A 25,302-nucleotide genomic window follows, 5' to 3' on the forward strand; every position below is an offset into this window, starting at 1 on the left:
TAGTGGTTACTGTATATGACGTGCAGTCACAGATGGGTCTCAGTGTAAATAGGCTGCATTAAAGTGCTCTAACTTGATAACGAATCGTTTGGAGTTCACTAAAGCTGTCAAAAGTAGAAAAGCTTAAGGAACTCCAACCTTCAACCCCTGTAAAGAAAAAGGAGAGAAATCTACTTTATAAGGTTCATATAAATTATATATTACCAAAAAAAAGAAAGAAAGAAAGAAAGAAAGAAGGACAGAAAAAGAATGGGTGGAAAGGAGGGAGACAAGAAGGGCAGGAAGGAAGGAAAGAATGGTTTGTGGGGAGCAGTGAGTGACTAACCATCGAATGTCCCTATCTAGCCAAAGCATCTCTTTAAGTTTTGAATGAGCTCCCCAAGGGAGCCTCGAGCTTCTTAGAGCCGCACAGCCATCTCCCGACCCGCGGTCTCTCCCTTTCCTGGAAGTCTGGCCAGGCAGAGAGTGTCCCGGCTCGACCTGAGTTCCCACAGCTGTCTCACCTCCCCCAACAGGAATCCCTGCCTTGAGGCCCCGGCTCACCCCTCAGCAGCAAGATTCCTGGGCTTGGTTGTAAGACAGCGCCCATAGACTCTACACAAAGCGTATCCATGGCAACAGCCAATCCCAAGGAAGAGAGTCCGGTTTTTCCCTACAGGTGCTCCAGAAGGACAAAAACATCTGGATTCTAAATTGAAACGAACGCAGCATTTCAGGGACTGGATGAAGAGCTTACATTTTTTTACAGGTAGATTTTAATATTTAAATACTTTCGGAAAATATTTAATAAAATGAAATTTTGTTATAATTACCCAAGTAGATGTAACCTCACTTTTAAATTGTTTAAATTGTTTCTGAGCTACATATATTTATATTTCAATCTGGTGATTTGCCCATGTATAAGGTGTTCATTCCACAAAACCTTAATCCTGAACAGTGATTTGTGGGACCTAGGAGTATGGAAGAGAAGTCAATAAGTTGTTTGCCTTACATGACAACAGTTTTTTTAAAAAGAAAAAAAAGAAAAGAAAAAAAAAATCAATCAATGCCCATCAAAAACCTCTTAACTGAAAGGATGTGGGTGAAAAATTTGAAAAATTATTTTCTGGAGTTATTTTACTGTAAAACTATTGGCAGACAGTATTTCAATATAAAACCTTAATTTCTAAGTTTATATCATGCTATTTAATGTGGAGCAAATATATAGGGTACAAAATAATATTTTAATTAATAACATATTCTTGACTTTAATTTTCTTTTAAAGTTTGCAAACAAGGCATTAAATTCTAAAAGGAAGTAGCCATAATTGTAAAAGGTATCTGCTATAAAATAAGCTAAAAGCAAATATTTCATTGAGCCTCTGGAAAAAAAAAAAAAATAGACTACATTTCCTGGTAACAATAAACTTGAATTGCATCAACATTAGAACTAATAATATAAAGTGAGAAGTTAATAGACTTTCATATTAAAAGCACACATGTTAGTGTCCTTTTCAGGAAAGATAATTTAAACTACACTTGGTTTCAGGTCTAATTAAATCCAGAGCATTTTCATTATCAAAGTCCGTGCTCAAATGGAATTTGTTCTTTTTTTTTAAGTTTGGTTTTATTGCCAATTCATAGACTATTGAAATTATCTATGTTTTGTTGTCTTTTTTTTAGAGACAGGGTCTCCCTCTATTGCCCAGACTGGAGTGCAGTGGTACAATTATAGCTCACTGTAGCCTCCAACTCCTGGATTCAAGTGATCCTCCCACTTTGGCCTTCCAAAGCACTGGGATTATAGGTATGAGCTACTGTGTTGGAACCTCAGACTCTTCATTTAAGATAGACTTTCATATTGTGTTGAAGTTCACATGTAAGAATCTTAAGATTAGTTTTATTTTTGATTACAAAAGTATCCATACTTCTAAAAAATAGAAATCCTTTAATAATCAATTTCAAAATTAATTTTGAATAACTAGTTTTCATAATCAAATAATTTTTGAAATAGTGCCTTAGTTCCTTTCCTTCTCAAAACTTACTTTGTCAAATATTGACAGCAAAAAAGAAAAACACTAAGTTTTTCTGAAGATAAATTAATTCATAGTGATAGATCTCTTATATTGCCATGCAATTTTTTACTTTGGAAGAAAAGACAACTTTATCAACTAGTCATAATTTCACTAGAATATTACTAATCAAAAACAAAAGGCAGCAATTATCTAAAACATTTGTAGATTATAAGTAAATTTAACTTGGCACTATTGTTTATCAACCATGTAGTATTTAGCAGAAGTCCATTTAAACTGCATTATTCCTAGAAATGGTAACTTCGGATTGAGTATGTTAGTTTGCCTATGACCCTTTAACCTGAGTAGACTTTTGTTTCTTTTGAACCTGTTAACTTCATTTCATTTAAATTTTTATAAAAAATTGTAGGTGTGGTTGATTTATAGCATATTGGCTCAACAATGCATATTTCCTTTAGAGAGTACATAATAAATATTTGTTGAGAGAATGAAAGAATAAGAGATAAGTGTTTGTTCTTTGTTATCTCACAAGACTAATAATTCCTTTGAAAATATTGAGTAATGAAATCATTTTAGTTTAATAGCATTTTTCAACAACTGCTTTATTCTTCATATGGCAGTGATATAATTTTTATCCCAGAATATCATTGTTGTGTTCAAAATAGCTGCATAGCCTGTATTTCTTTGTTTTATTTTCTTGAGGCATGGTGAGTATTGAGTAAAACTACTTTACTATGTAGCTCATAGTACCACATATTGTATTCTTAGACCTCTCATTATCTTGTTCCACTTAAAGTGTGTCTCAAGCCTTCGGATTCTAACTCTCTTTGTGCTCCCTCCCAGCTGGTGTCAGTGACCACCACTTCACAGAAAAGTGAGAATTTATCACTTTTCCACAGTTTCCATCCCATTGCCCATCCTCACATGCATGACTCTTGTATAATCTTAGTATTTCTATACTGAGATATGATATAACAAGATTCTAACCATATGATATAATGAGATAACTAACATCTAGCCAGGCACTGGACTAAGTGCTTTACAAACATAATCTCATCTAATTTTCTTTCTCTCTCTCTCTCTCTCTCTCTCTCTCTTTCTTTCTTTCTTTTTCTTTTCTTTTTTTTTTTTTTTACGGAGTCTCGCTCTGTGGCCAGGCTGGAGTGCAGTGGCGTGATCTCGGCTCACTGCAAGCTCCGGCCCCTGGGTTCAAACCATTCTCCTGCCTCAGCCCCCCGAGTAGCTGGGACTACAGGCACCCGCCACCATGCCCATGTACTTTTAGTAGAGACTGGGTTTCACCCTGTTGGCCAGAAAGGTCTCGATTACCTCGTTACCCTCCCGCCTCGACCTCCCAAAGTGCTGGGATTACAGGCGCCAGCCACCGCGCCCGGCAATCTCATCTGATTTTCACAACGTTCCTTTGAGGCGTGTACAATTGTAATCTGCATTTACAGATGATGACACTGGGGCTTGGGAAAGTTACTGAGAGGGTGGTTTATATCTATGGATTTAAATCTCATCTCTGCCATTTATTAACTGAGCGATCTTTAGCAAGTAATTTTGCATTCCTGATTCTTTCTCTCCTCGTTGGTGATATTGGGGATAATAGCATTTGCAAAATATCGATGATAAAGGGAATCAATTTAAATGAAACATTGTAGAATATGAGATACTGTTCAGAGTTTGATTACATAGTTTCTACAGACTTAAATTCCATCTTTGATTCTTTGGTTATCCCAGTGCTGGCGATTCTACTTCCTACTACATCTCTCGTATTGTGATACTGTTTCCATTTCCATAGCCATTTTGCAGTTTAGACCACATTTTTCTGTTGTGAATTAGTGCATTAACTTTATAAATGATCCCCCTATCTTAAGTGTCTTTTCTAATTTGGCTTCCACATTGAGCCCAGAATTATGGCTCCCTATTACCTTCAGGAAAAAAAAAAAAAAAATCTTTAGTAAAGCATACAAGATTTGTCACAATCTCTACTGAGTCTACTTCTTTAGCTTTGTCTCTCATCTCTTGCCACTCTGATCCATGCCTCCTTACACCTCATTGTAAAGTTTGTGAACATAGTGTCCCCCCGTCTTGAATATTTCCTGTTTCTCTCCCTTTTTTGTCTAAGACCTTAATCCTCCTTCAAGAGTCATCTCAAAATCATCTTCTCTATGAAACTTTCCTATTTCCTTATTTCCTGTTTCCACCTCAACACATAATTCAGGGTCAGCCGCAGGTTTTAATATTTGACTCTTTGACCTTCTCTTGTTCATTTGTGTGTTCCCATCTGTTGGAACTTAGAACATAAAAACAATAACAAGAAGTAATTAGAGTTTATTAAACTAGTAAAAAATAACACTTATAAATAGATTAATTATTGTAAGTTGTCCATTCCTATAGCATCTCTGCTGTTGAACTTTCAACGTCAATTAACTAGTCAGGAACTGAACAAAATAAATGCCACTCCTGGACCTTATTTAATTAGGTTAGAAACAAATTCTTTGTTTATAGCAAAAGAAAATATAGACCTTTCACACTACAAATATTTAAATAAGAACTACACTTAAGTTATTGTGTATCTTTGTGTTGGCACATCATTATTCTCATTGACGTTGTTTCCAGTATGTGGAGCTTATGGCTGAAAAAGCCAACACATGACCATCTCATTTTACCATTCTTTGTAAACATAGTCATAGGCTTCTTTGAATCGTTGCTTGGATGCACAGTTTGTTGTGTTTTAACTTGGTAAACCTTGAACCACAGTTTTGAAATTACCATAAACATCTTCCTTACCACGTTGCCTACCTTTGAGCTTACTAAGTTCTCATCCCTTTTGACTTCTATAAAAGTCGGCTTTAAAAATTCCAAATTCTTAATTGTATCATTTCACTCTCTACCATCAAACCTCTGCCCATTTCCATCTATAGACAATGTATCTTCTCTTCATTCACACCCATGAAATTGGTTCTCTATAAATGACTTTCAAGTCTGTACAGCTATGCTACCCATTTATCTGTACTCCATTCACAGTGCTTATGAGACATAACTGGCAGATATCCTTTACCACTTCAAATTCTATCATGAAATATTGAATTTTATGAATTTTTCTTCTAAACCATTTTCCCCAATTTTTAAATTTTAAATTTCTAGTGATTACCATTATTCTTTTATTTTCCCATCCTAATGAACAGGAATCTTCCTGATTGTCTTTGATTCTTTTCCACAGTAAAGCATATTAAAGTTTAATCCAAGCTCTCTTTTTTTCCTAATTATCTTTTGTAATTGGCCTTTTCTGACAGGTGGGCATTTTGTTTGGCCCTCACCACCCTATCTATTTTCTTTTCTTTATCCTGGGTACATGGTTGCCTTCAACTGAAGTTGAGTATTGCTGTGGGACCAAGTCTGTGCTGGTGGAATATAAACAGAAGAGAAGTGTACAACTTCAACCTCATTTGCTTAAAAGATGCCTGCCTGAGTTTACTTATCCCCTTTCCTTTCTGTGAGCTATAAAAGATGGCACCTGGGGCCAATTTGGAAGCCACATGTTGAATAGGCCAGAGTTAGCTCCAAGTTTCTAAAATGATTTCCTAGAAGCGAACCCATCACCTACTTTGAACTAAGAGATAAATAAAAGTTTATTTCTGTATTTGGGTCCTTTGATAAAGCGTTGCAGCTTGACCCTGCCTAACATGCTAACTATTACCACATCAACACTCAAGTCCATGCCTTCAACATTTCACATCAGAGTTACTACAGAGCTTTCTGGTTCATTAGTCTCCATTCTATTTCTTGTTCACAGACAGGGGCCAAGACCTTGTGCCTATCTTCTTGTTCAGGCTGTGAGAGAGCTTTCCACATGTGACAGTCAATAGAATTGGAACCAAAAATGTAGATTTATAGCATCTTTGAAATAAACTGAAATAAAAATCAGGCAGTCTTTCCAACTGAGTGTACCATCAAAACATGCCAGGCATTAGAGGAATGAAGGAATAAGACAATAGGATGCAAAGTAGAAAAACCAAATGACAGCAAGACAATTCAAAGCATAGGTAGAAGATATAACCTGTAGTGTCTCCTTAAACAGAGAAGAAGAACACCGGGAGATTTTAGGAGGAAGATGGTTTATAATAAAGTAGGGAGGTACTACTAGACTAATGTAGACATCTCTTATTTTTCCACTTTTCAAAGCATCCTTCAGTTCGACAAATTGGTTTCTGCCTAATTAGGGACAGACAAATAGCTTTAAAATAATCTTATTAAATCTGCTTCTATTATGTCAATCATGCACTATATATATTAAAACATTGTAAACTACAGTATGTTTAAAACTATAATGCTAGTTAGAATTAAAACAATGAGAAGAGAAAAGAGAAAATCTGGGAACATAGTCAAGATTAGATTTGAAACTTTCATCTCTACTAAACAGCACCAAAAACCAGTGGAGTAAGTATTGATTTTTCCATGAAAGTTTTAGGAAAATTGGCTATCTGGAAAATAAGTTTTAATGAAAGCTACTTTATATATAAGTTTTTTAAATATATATACTGCATACTAAATTAAATTATAGATTAAGTAATTTAATTCATGTATCCATTCATGTGTTCAACAAATATATATCAAGTACCTACTGTGTGCTAAATCTGGAGGTTATATTGGTATATAAGACATACTCTCGCCACTTAAATATCCCTGACTCTCTGTGGGGAAGAAGACAGGTCAATGAGAAATTTGAAAGGCAACAAATTGGCTTAAGATAAAGATCCCCTGGCCGGGCGCGGTGGCTCAAGCCTGTAATCCCAGCACTTTGGGAGGCCGAGACGGGCGGATCACGAGGTCAGGAGATCAAGACCGTCCTGGATAACACGGTGAAACCCCGTCTCTACTAAAAAAAAAATACAAAAAACTAGCCGGGCGAAGTGGCGGGCGCCTGTAGTCCCAGCTACTCGGGAGGCTGAGGCGGGAGAATGGCGTAAACCCGGGAGGCGGAGCTTGCAGTGAGCTGAGATCCGGCCACTGCACTCCAGCCTGGGCGACAGAGCGAGACTCTCTCTCAAAAAAAAAAAAAAAAAAAAAAAGATAAAGATCCCCAAACCAACACCTCAGTGAGAAGCTAATATTATTCTGAGAAGGGGCATGCAGAAGTGAGGAAAACTTGCCAGCCAGGGGAACAAGGTATATTAAGACTGGAAAATTTCCTGGTCATCTAATGGTTAGGATTAAAATAAACATTTAAAAATACAATAAAACTGAAAACAAAATATCTTATGCTTTCTGAAACTGCAAGAAGTTCAGTAAGGCTGCTTGACTTGTTATACAACTGTCTTCTTAGTCTTGATTGCCTAGAAAAAGCATTGCAGATATATATTTATTATTTTAAGTACAGATACTCTCTAGTAAAAAAAAATGCAGACAATGTACAGTTTCAAGATACCTTCAATATGTCCTTTCATTTAGAGATGGGAGTATGTTATACTGATAACTGATTTGAGAAGAAAAATGTGCAAACATAGAACATAAGTAGGGCGAAATATTTAAAGTTATTGTGTAGAATGTTTATAAAAAAGTTATGGTTGTCTTTTCAGAATCATCAATATCTTGGAAGAAAAAGAATGTTAAGAAATAACAAAACAATAATTCTTAAGTACTTTCTTAATCTCATTAATGGAGCTTTCATGGTAAGGCTCTTCATAATTACATAGTAAAGAAAATGTAATCTATTGTATAGGCAATTACAAAAAAAATAAGCATTGACTTTCTTTTTTTAGGTTCTTGGACTTTTATTCATGGGATTTGGTGCATGGCTTTTATTAGATAGAAATAATTTTTTAACAGCTTTTGGTATGTATTCTTGTTTATCTCTTAGTGAAACAGACATTCCATTTTAAACAGTTGTATACACAATTTATTCAGCAGGTGGCAGTATTTCTCTGGAATTTATCAAGTGTCGTCTAGCATTCCCTCTGAAAGTCTTCATCAGTTGCAGAGATTTGTTAAAGGATACAAAATCACCGCTAGATAGAAGAAAAAAGTTCTAGTGTTCTATACTACTGTAGGATGACTGTAGTTAACAATAATGTATTACACAGTCACAAATAGCTAGAAGAATATTGATTATTCCCAACACACAAAAATGATACGTATTTGAGATGAATGGATATGCTAATTACTCTGATCTGATCACTATAAAAATTGTGAGAATTCAATGCATAGGTAGAAGATATAACTTGTAGTGACTCCTTAAACTGAGAAGAAGAACACTGGGAGATTTTAGGGGGAAGATGGTTTCTCTTTTCTCTTCTCATTGTTTTAATTGTAACTAGCACTATACTTTTAAACCATACTGTAGTTTACAATGTTTTAATGTATATAGTGCATGATTGACATGATAGAAGCAGTTCCTCAATGGCCAATTTCAAGGTGTCAAAGTGAATTCAGTTGGTTTGCAGATTTCCTGAAAATACCACAATTGGCTTTTATGAGCCAATACAAGCTCACTCCAGCACACCACTGCCTACACTGTTCTCCCATAACACCTCCCACATATTTAATTCATTTATCCATCCTTCTTTTTTAAAACAATTATTTGTTGAGCATTTACTGTTCTGCTGTTTGTGCCACAGCACCAAGCATTCAACAGGCAGCCTGTTGACTGGATAAATATATATAATATCTAGCACTGAGGGCTCACAGTCTAGATGGGAAAAACTAAAATATAGTTTGAAAAGGCTCATATTAGCAATAAATTCAGGGTGTATACATCTAACTCACACATATTAGGTTCTAAAGATTTTTGATGAATGAATGAACACATGAATGTTTGAATATACATTAGACATAGATGAAATCTTAGAAAAAATTTTCTTCTGTCATAAAAGACAAGGAGGATAAGGGTAAAGATATCTGAAATTTAAGAAATTCTCTTCATGTCAGAAAAGGAAGAAGGGTTGTTTCTAAAAGTAAGAGCTGGTACATGAGGTCAAAAATTGAGAGACGGAGAAAGAGAGAAAGAGAGACAGGGATAGAGAGAGAATCCTGGTGGTCTGGCAACAGCTGCTCAGAAAAACTTTTGGTTGCTGTAATTATTGTTAAATAGAAAATAAAATACCACTTCATATAAAAATACCACTTCATAATAAGTAATTTTGTTCTTTTCACAGATGAAAATAATCACTTCATAGTATCTATTTCTCAAATTTTGATTGGAATGGGGTCTTCTACTGTTCTTTTTTGTCTATTGGGTTATATAGGAATTCACAACGAAATCAGATGGCTTCTAATTGTGGTACGTATTTCACATCAATAGCTTGAATTTTTATCTCAGATTTTTAAGTATCTAAGTTACACAAATGAATAGTGATTTACATTACCATGGCACTGCCGTAGAGTATGTCCTTAGAGCAATTCAAATGAAGCACACCCTCCTCCCTCCAACAAAGTCACTTTTCCAGAAAGGACTTTCTTAGTGAGTTTTCTATGAACCGAATCTGTACCTCAGCACATTCGGACATTTACTTTTCAACACAGAGTCAATAGGACTCTCTGTCTCCTAGGGTGAACTACGATTCACCAAACTTAAGAATCCGAAGGCTAGAATTAGAATAAAGTGCATTTAAGTCAATGAGCAATGTAGCTTACCAGGGTAAAAGAAACATGATCTATAGTCAGCACATTTTTATCTTTGTGGGCATGGCACAAAGAAAGGTAACTTACGTATGTATGTATTTTGTTATAATTTCAACTTTTATTGTATATTCAGGGTACACGTGAAAGTTTATTACATGGGTATATTGCATGATGCTGAGGTTTGGAGTTCGATTGATCCTGCCACCCAGCTACTGAGTGAGCACAGTAACCAGCAGTTACTTTTTCAACCCTTGCCCCAGTCTTTTCCTCCCCTCTTTAATAATAGTGTCTATCATTGCCATGAAAGGTAACTTACAACTGAGATCACAAATTGTTATTTTTAAAAGAGAACTATAATTACTGAAAGAGGCAGACTGTAGCATCTGGCTTGTGCACTATTTCTCTCAAGGCTTGTAATGTGAAAAGACAAATTATATTCCAGAGTACTGACCTGGACATGAGCCAATGACCATACATGTGGCAGTTATGGATCCCAATTCACATACTCAGATGAAATATAGCCTTTACATTTTTCTCTAAATCAAATTGATTTTAATTTGCAGCCAAGCGGATAGGAAGTTCAGCTGCTGACATTTTCCCTTACCAGGAAGAATGCAGAGACACTGAACTTTTATGGAGCACTGAACATCTGGGTGGTCACCCTGGACACTAGTTACCAGTCTACGCCACCTACCACAAACACACTCACTTTCCCGGGTCACAAGGTCCCTTCAGGTGTACCCACTCTGCTCTTTAAAAGGCATGGGTGGCAAAGGTAGGGCTGCTATTCATCCAGTATTTACCAGTACAGGCATACCAGTGAAACCCTTTTGTGAAATATTGGTAAATAACCAGTACCTCAGTTCCATTCCTTCAGTCTTCCTTCCCTGAGACCGTGAGCCTCCCTAGTGACACAGCAATTAGGAGGTACACCTAGCATAGGAATCAGTTGCTGCCTATTAATAGTAATTTCTACTATTATTTGAATATTACCCTGGCACAGGCACTTTAGATATGGACCCTGATTTCCCTCTGGGGTTCTACCACATTACCAGGGCAGTGCCAGGATTCCAAGGACTATGCTGTTGCTCTGGAAACCCACAGACATCCAGATTCCACCTTAAAATCTTTTTAGTCTAAGAAGAGACTTTACTCTCTCCTCTTATTCTCCTCCAAGGCCAACCCTTTCTTCTCAAATCTTATCTTTCTCTCTTTCCAGGATCCTTAGCATAATTTTCTTCACTGAGCTTCAGATTTGGGATATAAAAACCAGGACAGAAATGGCTTGCAAGAAAATCTTGATTTTTTCTTCTTGTCACAAATTTCCATGTAGGCAAAGGAAATGCAGAGTCTACTACTTATACAATGTTACAATGTAGGGGGTAGAGGATAGGAAAGGAAGGGGGAAAGTAGAGGGAGAAAAACAAACATTTCCTAAGTTTCTGCCTCATATAATTCAAATATTAATGGCATCTAAATGAGAAAGCCTAATAGATACCATCATAAGGATATACATGAACATAGGATCTGACAGATTAGGGCCTGGAACCAAGATACCACCATTCCTTCTAGACATTCCATGGAAGGGTACTGCTAATTTGGCCATTGTGGCACTCTCTGAATTTATCAATATTTTTCTGATGAATCTATTTTTCTCTGAACCAAGTTAATTCACACAGTCAACTTATGGGCAAATATTACATGCCTAAAAGCTATTCCATGTCTTGGACCGGGCGCGGTGGTTCACGCCTGTAATCCCAGCATTTTGGGAGGCCGAGGCGGGTGGATCACAAGGTCAAGAGATCGAGACCATCCTGGCCAACATGGTGAAACCTCGTCTCTACTAAAAATACAAAAAAGTAGCCGGGCATGGTGGCAGGAACCTGTAATCCCAGCTACTTGGGAGGCTGAAGCAGGAGAATTGCTTGAACCCGGGAAGCGGAGGTGGCAGTTAGCCGAGATTGCGCCATTGCACTCCAGCCTGGGCAAAAAGAGTGAAACTCCGTCAAAAAAAAGAAAAAAGCTATTCCATGTCTTAAAGGTGATTTTACATACTCCTACTCTAAGATGACTCACACCTGTAATCCCAACAATTTTGGGAGGCCAAGGCGGGCAGATCACCTGAGGTCAGTAGTTGGAGACCAGCCCAGCCACCATGGTGGAACCCCGTCTCTACTAAAAACACAAAAATCAGCCTGGCGTGGTGGTGGGCACCGGTAATCCCAGCTACTAGGGAGGCTGAGGCACGAGAATCGCTTGAACCCAGAAGGCGAAGGTTGCAGTGAGCAGAGATTGCCTCACTGCACTCCAGCCTGGGCCACAGAGCAGACTCCATCTCAAAAAAAAAAAAGGTTTCATACAATTTTTCCTGCTGTTCCCAATCCCTTATTAGTATAAGATTAAGTGAGATAATTGCATGTAGAAGTTAAAAATCTAAACATCTAAATAGATGTAAAGAGCACGTTTTTGTCTCTGAATTATTTTTCTCTGAAACTAGGAAACATAACTTATGCCAAGAAGAAAATTTTGGTCTGATATTTTAAGGTATTAAATGTATAAAATATGTGTAATTAAATAATTTTTATCTCTGTGAGGGCCAAGTAAAAAGTAAATAAATAATACAGTAAGTCATTAGTACTTATATTTTGCCTAGTAAATACTCAGACCGCTTACTTTTAAAATTATTATGAATTCTAAATCTTTTTTTTTTTCCTTTTTTCTTTTTTTTGAGATGGAATCTCACTCTGTCACTAGGCTGGAGTGCAGTAGCACGATCTCGGCTCACTGCAACCTCCGCCTTCCAGCTTCAAGCGATTCCCCTGCCTCAGATTCCCAAGTAGCTGGAATTACAGGTGCGAGCCACCATGCCCGCCTAATTTTTGTATTTTTAGTAGAGACAGGATTTTACTATGTGGGCCAGGCTGGTCTTGAACTCCTGACCTGAAGGAATCTGCCCGCCTCAGCCTCCCAAAGTGCCGGGATTACAGCCGTGAGCCACGGCACCCAGCTGAATTCTAAATCTTATGTATTAATATGTGCTGTGTAAAAGTTGCTGATACCAGCAGGAAATCACTTTTGTCAGACCCAGACAAAATAGAGCCAGGAAAGTCTAAAGGAGAGGAGGTTCATGCTACGTGTCTGAAATAAATACTGTTTCTAAGGACTTTCTGAAAACTCCCAGCTGGAAACTGTCTTCAGTCATCTCCTGCTTTTATAATGTTTATGACTTGATATTCCTTAGGACTGCAGTAATTCTGATGAGATGTTCTTAGAAGAGCACTTGACCAGTCATGGCATCTCTACCAGTGAACTGGCAACAACTCTGGCTTTGAATCTTTAGAACCAATAAACTCTGTTTCTAAGCAGTTTATGTAAATCTCACCCATTTTGCTACTAAATACTTCTCTCTGCCCTCTCCTCACAGAATGAACTGGTAGTTTACCATTTCATGCTATCTGGACTATAAATCTTTATTTCTTATTCTTGAATAACTCCACATATTTAGAGATAATTTTTTTGTGCCTTTTTTTAGGTTGACAATAGCTTTGAAGAAGACTAAAGCGGCCGTATATTTTTTAAAAAATTAAACAGTGTAATAAACATAAAAAATTATTTTATTTGGTTTGGATACAAGTATTTTTAGTTTTCAGGAAATAGCCCAAATGTATATACAGAATTAAGCTTATTATTACAGTTGTTTTTGTTATACGTTCTGCATGGGTTTAAATAGTACATCAGAAATTTAGTGAGTCTTTAGTTTCAGCAAAATAATGTGAGGTGAAGATAATTAAATTCACCCTATAATAGTTTTATAACTGAATTAAGATGGCATCATTGACAACTCTATTGGACCAAGGTGCTCGTTAATTACTAACACTTCTTTCTCTCTTGCTCTTACCCAAATGTGCATTTGTTTTTTTACTTTGCCTTGCTATTTCCCTAATTTCATTCATATTTGTGAAGGCAGGAAGCTTCAGCAATACCCATATATACTTTATGGTTGCATATTTCCAATGGTGTGTGTTTTCCTATTATTTGAGCATACAAAATATATATTAGTAGCATAGTCATCATCTCTATTTTTCTTTTGTTTTAGTATGCAGTATTGATAACATGGGTCATTGGTGTTCAGGTTGTACTTTCAGCATTCATCTTCACAAAGAAAGAGGAGGTATGGAAAGTAAATCCTTATCAATACATCCTGTTATTTGAAGTTTAAAGGAAATTGGATACCTTAGAGTATTGAGACCATTGATCCTATATTAAAAGCCAAAGGTAAATTTCTTTAGGAGAAAATAATATTCAATGAAAGTACTAGAGTATAGGAAGGGGCCAGGAGTCAGATTGAAAAGGGTAGATAGGGGAACTTGCCTTTAATTCCATTTGCATATAATTAGAAAGTAGCTTTAAATATCAAACAGTATTGAGGAAGAGGAAGTGGTACTGAGATTTAGAAGTTCAAATTTTTACCTTCTCCTCCTACCAACTCTGGCTACCACTACTGACCCAATCACTGTATTGTATTTTTGCAAAGAAACAAATTTAGACTCTAACTAATTTGAAATTTAGCAATTTCACTTAAACAAGACATACTGAATAATTCCTGTATTTTCCACAGGTAGAGTGATGAGTGATTAAATTAATTAGAGCAAGATTTAGGTTTATCAAATTTAGTTCAAAACAGCATATAATAAGCCTGGAAAAACTTTTGGTCAACAAAACTTACCTGTTCCAACCTACAGTTACTTTTCATCCTTTAAGACATTTCAGTATTTCAGTTCAGTCAAGGTCTGTCTTGTATCATGGGAGATTAATTGCCCTATAGTAAGATGAATATGTACTTGAAGTCATACAGATATGAATATGATTAGGGATCAGCAACCTGATTTACAGCTCTGAGCCTATGTCCTTATCTGTAAAATATAATTAATACCTACCTACCTTACAGAGTTGTCATTAATTGACAATGTGTCAAGTTTCAGTAGTAAAGTAGCTACTCAAGAGTTCTCTTCCCTTACCTTAATTAATCTTGAAGAATCTCTTGATTAATTTATATGGTTCATCATTTTCTTTATATCTATCTATACTCCTCTGTAATGGCCAAAGTTCAAAAAAAATATCTTTCCTGTATGACACCATTGCCTCCAACTTCATTCTTTACTGGACAGCTCATCATCCAGTGCCTACTGTTAATGGCCTGGCATTTAGACGTAAAATTACTTTTCTCCACATCTAAAATGTGTGTGTGTGTGTGTGTGTGTGTGTGTGTGGGAGTTTTAAAGGTACGTTGGCTGCAGCAGTTAAGTTTTGCAAAGCTGTTTTGCTGGCAAAACACCAAATCCCAATCTATCATCTTCAAACTTTTCAACTTCATGATAGAACATAAATATGACACATAAGAGCTATCAACATGTAAATATAGTTTATCAGTCACCCATATTTGCTTCAATGTTATGCATAGACTCCTGTATCTCTCTATATATTAGAAATAAGAACTGATTAATAACTACCGTGTGCCAGAAACTGTGATAAACACTATAGCCATTGTATTATTAATCCTCATAGCAACCCCTAGAGATGCACCATAAGTCCTACTTTATAGAAGAGAAAACTGAGGATTTGAGATTAGAAATGCTTGTTAAAGTATTTCATGGCCAAATGACAGAGCCTAGACTCAAATACTCATTAGCTGACCCCAGAGCTAACAACTTTGTTTACATCAATTTGTGTTCTGCATTCAAACTGGATTAAGTTCTTAAGAGCCTCTAAATCTTTTATGTCATTTACAGTACCTAACTCAGTGTGGAAGATACACTAGGCCTTTAATAGATGCTTACCAAATTGAGTAAGCATAAAGGAATTTTATTTATACATTAGTCACATAGGTTACATATGAAAGTACTTATGTATGAAGTTGTCATTTATATGCATTCTGGATCTCCCAAATAATGCTTTAGAAACAAAACGAGGCCATAATTTTCACCCCCCACACACTGCCAACAGCACTATATATTTTATTTATTCTAAATAAAAATGAACAGAGTATAAAATAGATTTAAATTCTCCTTTTCATTATTCTAATCTTCTTAAATGTATTAAAATACTGATATATAAGTAACTAAGATTTTAGTTTACATGCCTTTTATAATTATTGTGATATTCCCACCAGTTACTTAGTTTTTATTGTCAAAGACAGCATAATTCAGTAAAAATCATCAGACTAGTACTCAAATGATCATATTTAAAGTCTCAGCTCCTTGTAAACAAAAGTAAATAATTAAATTCTCTGAGTGTCTGTATTCCCATTCATAAAATGATAATAATATCTTTTCTTCCTACCTTTTGGTATTATTGAGGACCAAATTAGTAATTTGTTATAAAAAGTTATATAAATTTGTAAATGCTTAAGTTACTACAACAATCGTTCTACCTTTGCATTACCTTGATTTTGAAATTGCAGAGTTTTGTTTATCCCCATCCAAATCTGATCATTTTTGTGTTAGTATTGTAGGAGAGAAAAAGTTATATACCTCATCCATCACAAGGTTCTTGGCCGAGATCCCTATAACAAAAGACAAACTAACAAACGAAAAGCATAACAAATTTACTTAACCAAAAAATAAAGACTCAAAGATCCAAGGAAATCTATTTTTGTGGATAGTTATGTGAAAGTGTGATTGGAGGACAAAAGCATATAATCTAATGGTAATAAACTGGGAGAAATTTAGCAAGGCCTGTCTGTTCAGATGCTTCTTGGCTTCTGCGTATAGGACAGGACCACTCTGGAATGAGGATCTTATGCTATACCTTCAGGGAAAATGGGTCAGATAATTCTTTTTTTTTTTTTTTTTTTTTTTTTTTTTTTTTGAGATGGAGTCTCACTCTGTCGCCCAGGCTGGAGTGCAGTGGTGCATCTCAGCTCACTGCAACCTCTGCCTCCCGAGTTCAAGCGATTCTCCTGCCTCAGCCTCCCGAGTAGCTGGGACTACAGGCATGCACTACCACGCCCAACTAGTTTTTGTATTTTTGGTAGAGACGGGGTTTCACCATGTTTGCAAGGATTGTCTCGATCTCTTGACCTCATGATACGCCCGCCTCAGCCTCCCAAAGTGCTGGGATTACAGGTGTGAGCCACCACACCCGGCCAGTGAGAATTCTTTTATGACCTGCCTCATGGAAGAAAGGCAGGAGAAGGTCAGAAAATGACCTTCCTGCTTCTGCAGTTTTCTCAATTTCCTTGAGCTTAAAATACTCAGCATACAAAGGTGCTATATTTTGGAGTGTTGTATTCTGAGGCCTGATAGTATTACAAAAGGATAATATTTAAAATTTAAAAATCATAATTTTTGTGGAAATATGCAGTAGATTTCAGAAGTCAATTATTTTATTTGACATCTTAATTAATGAGGGAACCAGTACGATATAAAAATTAATTCAAAGGAGAATCCAAAGAGGACATTTACATAGGCCATCACTTAAGAGATGCAAAACAGGTTTGGAGAGAGAAGGAATGAAATATACCTTCACCGAGAAAAATGTACATTTGTCTGACCAAGTATAATTTGCATAACCATAGTTTTCAACAACTTCTAAAGTTGTAAAACAAATTATAAATCATGAAAAGTACAGTACAGACCTTCACAGAATCAAGGAATGTTGAAGTTTGCCAGAAAAAGCCTAGTGTCCATTCAAAAGACACTCAACAAACTTTTTTGGCTTATTTAAAAGACTTTTACAGTGTTTTTCCTGAGAGTTTGAGAAGAAATTTCCCTTAGATATGCATGAGAATAGCACATTACTTCTTCCTTAATCGTAAAATGAGCCTAATATAGTCTTCCTATAGATTACAAATTGAAAAGCCATATGCTTTGATACCCACTGAAATTGTTAAAAAGTTATTTTAAAAAGAAAGAAACAGAAAACAGAAAAGTAATATTGAATAATCTCTTCATGATGGTACTCTTGAGGAACCATCAATTTCTATGAAATTTTTATGGATACATTTCTATGAAATTTTCATTTTTAATACAATTTTCTACAGGTTCAGCAACTATGGCATGACGAAATTGATTCTGTCATTTCTGAGTATGGATCTAAAGATAAGCCTGAAGATATAACCAAGTGGACTATTCTGAACGCTTTACAGAAAACAGTAAGATGAAATTAACTAAAAAATTAGATGTCAGTGTTGATCACTGTGGGACAGAAGAGAGAATAGGTCAGTGCAGGGGGTGGGGCAGAGGAATAAGAGTTTGTTGTATTTCTTTCAAACAAACTGGGCAAAAAGGGCAATTCTCCCCACTTACAAATCTTGAGTTATATCCGCCTTTTGTAACTCCTGTGTTAATTGATGTGCATTTTAACTTGGTTTCACCTGGAAAAGTGTTGCTGGTCTTTTGCCAACTGGGGTAGTCTATCCTGCTGCACCTGATGGGAGATAAGTCTAAGCAGTAGCATCTGCTGGCAGCATGGTGGTTACCCTTTGAGTCTGAATACCAGGATTGCCGTGCAGTAGCTTTGTGGTTCTGGACAAGTAACCCTCTTAAACTCATAGTTGCACATTCATAAAATGAGCATACTAACCCCTACCTCTGGTTGGCAGGAATAAATGAAGTAATATATAGAATATATAGAAAGGCCTGGATCCAGGGCATAAATGCAACTAATACTTTTTAGCTAATGTTTTTAAGATTATTATTTCACAGTGCAGGTTTTTTCCGGATAGGTGCAGTGGAAGGGTAAGAGAAGGGTATTGTTGGCCAAATGGTTTACAGAAATAGATCAGCACCTGGAATATAGTAAGTGCCCAATTAAAAAAATAGCAAACATTTACATAGTCCCAGACTTGTCTGTAAGTGCTTTGCATATATTAGCTAATTCAATCCTCCCAACCCTATAACATAGGAACTGTTATCCTCATTTTATAGATGAAAAACTGAGAAATTTAGTAATTTGATGAGGATTGCACATCTAATAAGTGGCAGAGCCAAGATTCAAACCCACAAAATCTGACACTAGATTCTGTACTCTTTACTGATACATTATATGCCTCACATAAAAAATAGTTACTTTTAGTACATATGATAATGGAAATAAATTTTAAGATAACCGAAATGCAATTACAAATACTTTTACTCATCGTCGTCTTCTCTTATGTATATGATCCGTACATGTGTTGTATTTTCAGACTGCATTACAACCTACAGTAGAGGAGTGAACCTTTCTATGGTCAGAAAATGATGAGGAAACAATTCTGTATATCGTATCACTACTATTAGTGAAATTCCAGCTGTCAGTTCCTAGCCATTACTATAACTGAGATAATATACGTAGATTTGTTTGTTTAAGCTAACTTTCAGTAACCTAACTCTCAATCACTATTTTAGTTATCAGCATTTCCTGGAATTGTGCAAAGATTGTTGGTATATATTGCAAACATAGGCAGTACTAATGTTATCATTTTCCATAAAAGTTTAGAAAGCAATTACTTCACCTTTCTCTTATTTCCTAAGTGACAAATATGTAAACTGATTCTTTCATATCCTCCTAACTCTGCTTGATAGGATTCCAGAATCAGCACTGCAAATGAGACATTTCTTAAAAGTTGGATCATTTTATGACTATTTTTACTATCCTCTTTTGGTTCTTTATGGTAATTTTCACACAATACAAAATTGAAAGTTAACATCTCACATTAATCCTAGAAAAGCAGATATTACCCTGAATCTCCTTTTAGGTATACCAAACATGTATGACTGCATATGCTTTAAATACAAAGAGAACTGCTATACTTAGGAGCAAGATATGTCTCAGGTGATTGTTTTATATTATGGCCCTAAGCATCATTTATATGTAAGCATATCAAGAATATCTTCTATCCTGGATAAAATTCAGATGTAATAATTCTATCCAATCACAAGTCACTAATGTGAGCAGAAATCTTTTGCTATGGTTAACAACAATAATAGCGGAAACAAAGTAATGAATTAAATAAACACAAATATACTTATTTATTTAATTCATTACATATTCATGGGGAAAAATTAATGAGTTATCTTCACAAAAACCACTTCAATATTAATCTCATATAATTAACTGCATTTTGAACATTTTATGGTAAAGTTCATACAAGCTTTTTCCTAGTTACAGTGTTGTGGCCAACATAATTACACAGACTGGATAAAGAATAAGAACAAAGAAAATTCAGGACAGGTGCCATGTTCTTGCACAAAGTCTACTTTAAGAAAATGGTTTTGTGATGAGCCATTGAATGCAACTTACCTCGAGGTAAAGATAAATCTAGTCTTCTCCAAGTATGTATAGTATTTTGTTTGTTTATTTTGCAAGTCAATTTAGAATTCTGAGCAAATTTTGATATAAAAGTAATGTTGTTGATGGTGGCTACATTCCTAATCTACTTCCCTAAGTTGAACACGTAGTTAGGTAAATTGTAGTGTTATTTCCAGTGTATAATACATAAAGTAAATAAACTTCCTGGAAGTATATGATTTATGTATTCTTGGAACTTGGGATATCATCAGTCTTTCTCCCCAGCCTTCCTTGAGAAGTCCTGCAGAAAGAGGAGGCACTTTTGTCAAAGCCTTGGTGCATAAGATTGGAAAGGGAGCTATAACACCAGGAGTGAAAGGATAGGCAAAATCTGAAGGGAGTGGACCCCAGCAATGACGGGTTGAAGTAAGTGTGGCAGAAGCAAGAGTAAAGGGTTCTCTGGAGCAACTGTGATTTACAGGTGTGGGACATTGATAACTAGATGTTTCTATCCCAAGAACTGCTAATACTTTGTAAAGTTTACATATTAAGCTTATTCTAATCTTAAGATATATTGTTTCAATTGCATAATTAATTCATAAATAAATGGAACATTACATTTTTTTAAAAAAGCATCTACTCTTTGGGAAATAACCATTTTAGGTGGTGGTATATATAGTAGTTGCCCCTATCTGCAGTTTCACATTCTGAGAGTTCAACCATTGAAAATATTAAGTGGGAAATTCCAGAAATAAACAATCATAAGTTTTAAATTGCACACTGTTCTAGGTAGTATGATGAAATCTTGTGTCTTCCTGCCCTGTCCCTCCTAGGACATGAGTCATCCCTTTGTCCAGTGTATTCACACTGCGGATGCTACCCACCCTTAGTCACTTAGTAGTCATCTTCATTATCAGAACGACAGTTGAGGTATCACAGTGCCTGTGTTCAAGAACCCTTAATTTACTTAATGATGACCCCAAAGTGTAAGAATAGTAATGCTGGCATATTGTTATAATTGTTCTATTTTATTATTAGTTATTGTTGTTAATCTCTTGTGCTTAATTTATAAATTAAACTCTATTATATATATGTTTCTATAGGAAAAAAACATAATATATTTAGGGTTTGATACTGTCTGTGGTTTCAGGCCTCCACTGGGGGAATTTCTAGTGGGTAAGTGGGGAAATTACTCTATCCTGATGAATTACAGTTGTCTGCAGAAGAGAAAATCTCTTTCCAAAATGTAAAAAAATTCTGATTTTAATTGCATGATAACATCTTAGCACCTTTAAAATTAGCAAAGGAGATGTCCTGCTGCCATACAAAGCTTTCTGGACTTAAAAGTCCAGTCTCCAGTTAGATATTGACTTGCTATTTAGACTTTGGCAAATTACTAATCTCTGTTTACCTTTTGTTTTTTGTAAAGATTTACATATAAGATCATTTCCATTTCCATGTCAATGTGAATAACTTCTTTTCCTTAGGGTTGTGAAAATAAAATCAGTACATGGTATAATGTTAATGCGTTAACCTTAATTGGAATTAACTTTGGACTTTTAACTTCAGAGGTAAGCTTTTGTTCATATGTTAAAAAATGAAAAATATTAAGTATAAACTATACAGAATAAACTGCAGAGCAATCAGGTGGAGACCTAATCAGATCAGTTCATATAATAGAGCCAGGACTTTGAGGCTTTTTACATCCAAGAGTTGTATAGGTGATCCCTTAATCAGCCAGGTGGGGGGAGCCTATTAGTAAGTGGTCATCCTGGAGGTAGTGATTTTATTACTTTGAGATATCTAGTACCTATTTATATTTTTATCTTTCTTTATATATATACACACACACACATATATAGATATATAGATGTATAGATATCTTTACATGTATATATATGTTCATATATTGGCAATAAGAGCATCATGTTGGGCAGTCTGCAAGTTGGCAGACTTCTGAAATCTAGGCAGATGTTTGACTTTAGTAAGATCCACTATTCACTCACATATTCATTAATTCAATGTATTTGGAGGGAGGGGGGCATTTACTGTGTGTCACGTACTATAGTAGATGTCGAATATACAGGGAGATAAAAAATAGACAAATTCCATGACCTAAAGGAGTCAACTGCAGAATTAGGTTTCAGAAACAAGACACTATTCTCCAGTCTCAGTGAAGACTATTGAGAATAAGTGCAGCCGGCGGGGCGCGGTGGCTCACGCCTGTAATCCCAGCACTTTGGGAGGCCGAGGTGGGCGGATCACGAGGTCAGGAGATCCAGACCATCCTGGCTAACACGGTGAAACCCCGTCTCTACTAAAAATACAAAAACTTAGCCAGGCATGGTGGTGGGTGTCTGTAGCCCCAGCTACTTAGGAGGCTGAGGCAGGAGAATGGTGTGAACCCGGGAGGCGGAGCTTGCAGTGAGCCGAAATCCAGCCACTGCACTCCAGCCTGGGAGACAGCAAGACTCTGTCTCAATTAAAAAAAAAAAAAAAGAATAAGTGCAGCCTATGGATTCAAAGAAACTGTGAGAGCAAATATAGTGTTATAATGGGGACTATGGCACTAAAACAAATACATAATGCATTTTTTGAAAGATAGGATAAGGATTTTGCATTTGACTTTGCATTGATCTATGAAGCCCCCCATCTAAGTTTTCATCTCTTCAATTGGTAACAATTTTAGTCTCAGAATGGTAGTAAACCAAGACATTCTTTATACACATTAATATCATTGTTTTTAAATGTTTATTCTCTATCGCGTTCATGCTGGAATATTTTAAGACAAAAATGGAGAGGATAATATCCCGACTGCATTTTATCTTCTACCCTTTACAAACCACCTTTCATTGTCTATAACAAAAAGAAGCAGTTTTGTAGATTTAATGACATAGTTAGAAAGGTATCCAACAACAACAACAAGAAAACCATCAGCAGTTTGTCAAGGCATCTAGCTCAGTGATAGCTAATGTAATTAAAACCTAAAGGTTTTTCCTTATTCTCCTCTATACATGAACTTGCTAACAGGTGGGTTATTCTTGAAGACTCATTTTGCAGACTTCCTATTCACAACTGTATGTACCTTATTCTGAAATTTTCTCACCGGTTTTGATCCCTTTTCCCTTTACAATATGAATTTTGCTGACTATATAGTGTTAACTTTATAAATTACTCTTATCATTGATTAAATTTTGATCTCTTCTTGTTCCCTTTTCTTCCAGGTTTTCCAAGTCTCATTAACAGTTTGTTTCTTCAGACACATCAAGAATATAATCCATGCAGAAACATGACCTTTGGATTTCAATTTGTTCAGAAGAAACAACCAGTTAATTCTTAAAATAATCACATTATATTATTTTATTCCAAAAATGTTTTGAATTTTATTAAATAACAGATCTATTCAAATTATTGATTATCTAATACCGAATTACTGATTATAATAAAACATTCATGAAATTATTTAATTTTATTTTTCAAAATATTAAATTCTACAGTTCAGAAGTTCACCGGAATTTAAAGGGTATAATCGTACATACCAAATTCAAAAGTATCGCCTTATGTTTTGAGTTTCTTTTGTGGAGAAAATACCTATATGATGTTCAGAAAATACTAATTAAGTAATCAATCATATCATGTACCTTTTATTTGCAGATCTTAAGAAAATAATACTGATTTTATAGGACATTTCAAAGAAAAATCTTTTATGATACTAACGTCTGTACTAAATCTTCATGACACTGACATCTGTACTAAATCATTTATCTGTCTTTCCTGATAATGTTTGCAAGTGGATAATAAACCTAAAATTAGAGGCTTGGTTATACTTTTATGGCAATAACACAATATTAAAATAACAGTGCAGTTTTAACTGTAGTAAAAATAATCCATTCTAAATACTGAAATCCCATACTCTTTACTAGCTCATTTTTCTTCTCTTTTTCCTGAAATTTTATTCAATGCATGTGTATACAACTCTCTGAAGGATATAAAAATAATCTATCTGTCCTATTTTCCTAGCAATGATTCTGTGAGAAAAATAAATTCTTTGAAAAGTAAAAAGTGCTATACGGATGTGAGATACTATTATTGTTGTCCTTAATAGCAAAAGGCTGTCTTGACCTTGAGGACATGAAGAAAAGATAGATTAACTGAAGATCCTGCATTGCTCCAACTCCTATAGAAAACTCACTCTCATTTACAAATTCAATCGTATCTCTTTTCATCCATCTATTTAGAACAGCAAAGGTTTCAGAGACTTGTGGAGTTTTTACTGTCGGCACAAAAGAAAATACAATAACCATTTTCCTCAATCTAACCTTCTTTAGGTTCAGATATGTCAAGTAGATACACCTTCTATTCTTTGGGAAATATTCTGTTGAGGTTTAAAACTCATCGTCAAAGTTCTGTTTTCTCTAAAGTATGTCACAAGAACACACTGACAAAAATAAAAATTAAAAAAATAAAAATAAATAAAATAAATAAATAAATAAATAAAAAAAAGAACACACTGACAGCAAAAAGCTCTCTCTTAGGAATTGAAAACCAAACTATTGTTAATCAAATAAATATTATAGGTCATTTGATTTTACATCAAAAAGTCTCTATATAGTAGATTGCCTATTTATAGTTAATAGAGTTAATTCAAAAATTGTATGTACCACTGACTGAATCAATCACCTTTATGATTCTAGGGAATATTGTTTTGAAGGAAGCTGTTTTATACCTTGAATATAATAACTACTTATTTGGCAAAATAAAATAGACTAGGTCGGAATCATGCTTCTGTTCTTAATCTTGTTTTTTTTAAATCTGAGATAGAACATTTGGAAAGCCCTAAAAATTAATCTGGATCAGAAGTGAAACAGTGAATTAGAACCTAAGATAACACCTAATTCTGACTTTCCCTTCAAATGGTTATATCACTTACACAAACACATGTAACTTGCTTCAGGCTCTCCCTTTTAATTATGCTTCAAAAATCAGGATTATTTTGAGATGGTATTATATAAGTAGAATATTTTAAAATTCTTCTAGATAAGGATGTATGCATTCAGTCAACAAGCATTTATGGAGAACATACAATATATTCACCAGTGACATTGCTAATTATTGGGATATGAAAAGGAAAAGATATACAGGGCTGACTTTAGGGGCATGCAACCTGCATTTAGAAGAGGCTCATGTAAGTAGCTTTGTAAGTAGCTGTCCCTGTCCCTGTTGTTAAACTTGAAGTCCAGTCATACAGCCAGATATGAAAACAAAGAAAACAAATACATTTTATATTTGTAATAATTTTTATAGACACCGAGAGAGAGAGAATGCCAGTTTGCCTTAAAGGTTCAGAGAGCACTTCTGAAAGAAAAGTCATTAATTCAGCAGTTACTTATTGAGCA

The 25,302-nt window shown here is 35.3% G+C and overlaps 2 protein-coding genes across 4 annotated transcripts in view; one reads left to right on the plus strand and one right to left on the minus strand.

The window, feature by feature from the left end:
• LOC105473267 (leucine rich repeats and IQ motif containing 1) overlaps positions 1 to 10,697 on the minus strand; it is a 239,268-nt gene extending 228,571 nt beyond the window's left edge. For all 3 annotated transcript variants that reach the window (XM_071071347.1, XM_071071349.1, XM_071071348.1), the window contains exon 1: positions 10,496 to 10,697. In XM_071071347.1, coding sequence (XP_070927448.1) covers positions 10,496 to 10,506 — 11 coding nt within the window. In that variant the 5' untranslated portion in view covers positions 10,507 to 10,697. The remainder of the gene's footprint in view (positions 1 to 10,495) is intronic.
• Positions 689 to 24,304, plus strand: LOC105473266 (tetraspanin 19). The gene is made up of 10 exons (XM_071071350.1): positions 689 to 748; positions 1,662 to 1,785; positions 7,597 to 7,689; positions 7,780 to 7,852; positions 9,172 to 9,296; positions 13,734 to 13,808; positions 17,679 to 17,789; positions 19,781 to 19,924; positions 21,394 to 21,477; positions 23,131 to 24,304. Exons 3-10 carry the CDS (start codon positions 7,624 to 7,626, stop codon positions 23,197 to 23,199), a joined length of 747 nt encoding a protein of 248 aa, XP_070927451.1. The 5' UTR covers positions 689 to 748; positions 1,662 to 1,785; positions 7,597 to 7,623; the 3' UTR covers positions 23,200 to 24,304.
• Positions 24,305 to 25,302: the final 998 nt, after the last annotated feature.

Source organism: Macaca nemestrina, chromosome 10 (assembly GCF_043159975.1).
Source record: "Macaca nemestrina isolate mMacNem1 chromosome 10, mMacNem.hap1, whole genome shotgun sequence".
NCBI lineage: Eukaryota > Metazoa > Chordata > Mammalia > Primates > Cercopithecidae > Macaca > Macaca nemestrina.

Excerpts from the sequence above, each read along its gene's own strand:
- LOC105473266 (XM_071071350.1), top strand. The coding sequence starts at position 7,624 with ATGTTAAGAAATAACAAAACAATAATTCTTAAGTACTTTCTTAATCTC. Across the intron at positions 17,790-19,780 it reads TGAACGCTTTACAGAAAACA|TTACAGTGTTGTGGCCAACA; the intron begins GTAAGATGAAAT and ends GCTTTTTCCTAG. Across the intron at positions 19,925-21,393 it reads TGAATGCAACTTACCTCGAG|GGTTGTGAAAATAAAATCAG; the intron begins GTAAAGATAAAT and ends TCTTTTCCTTAG.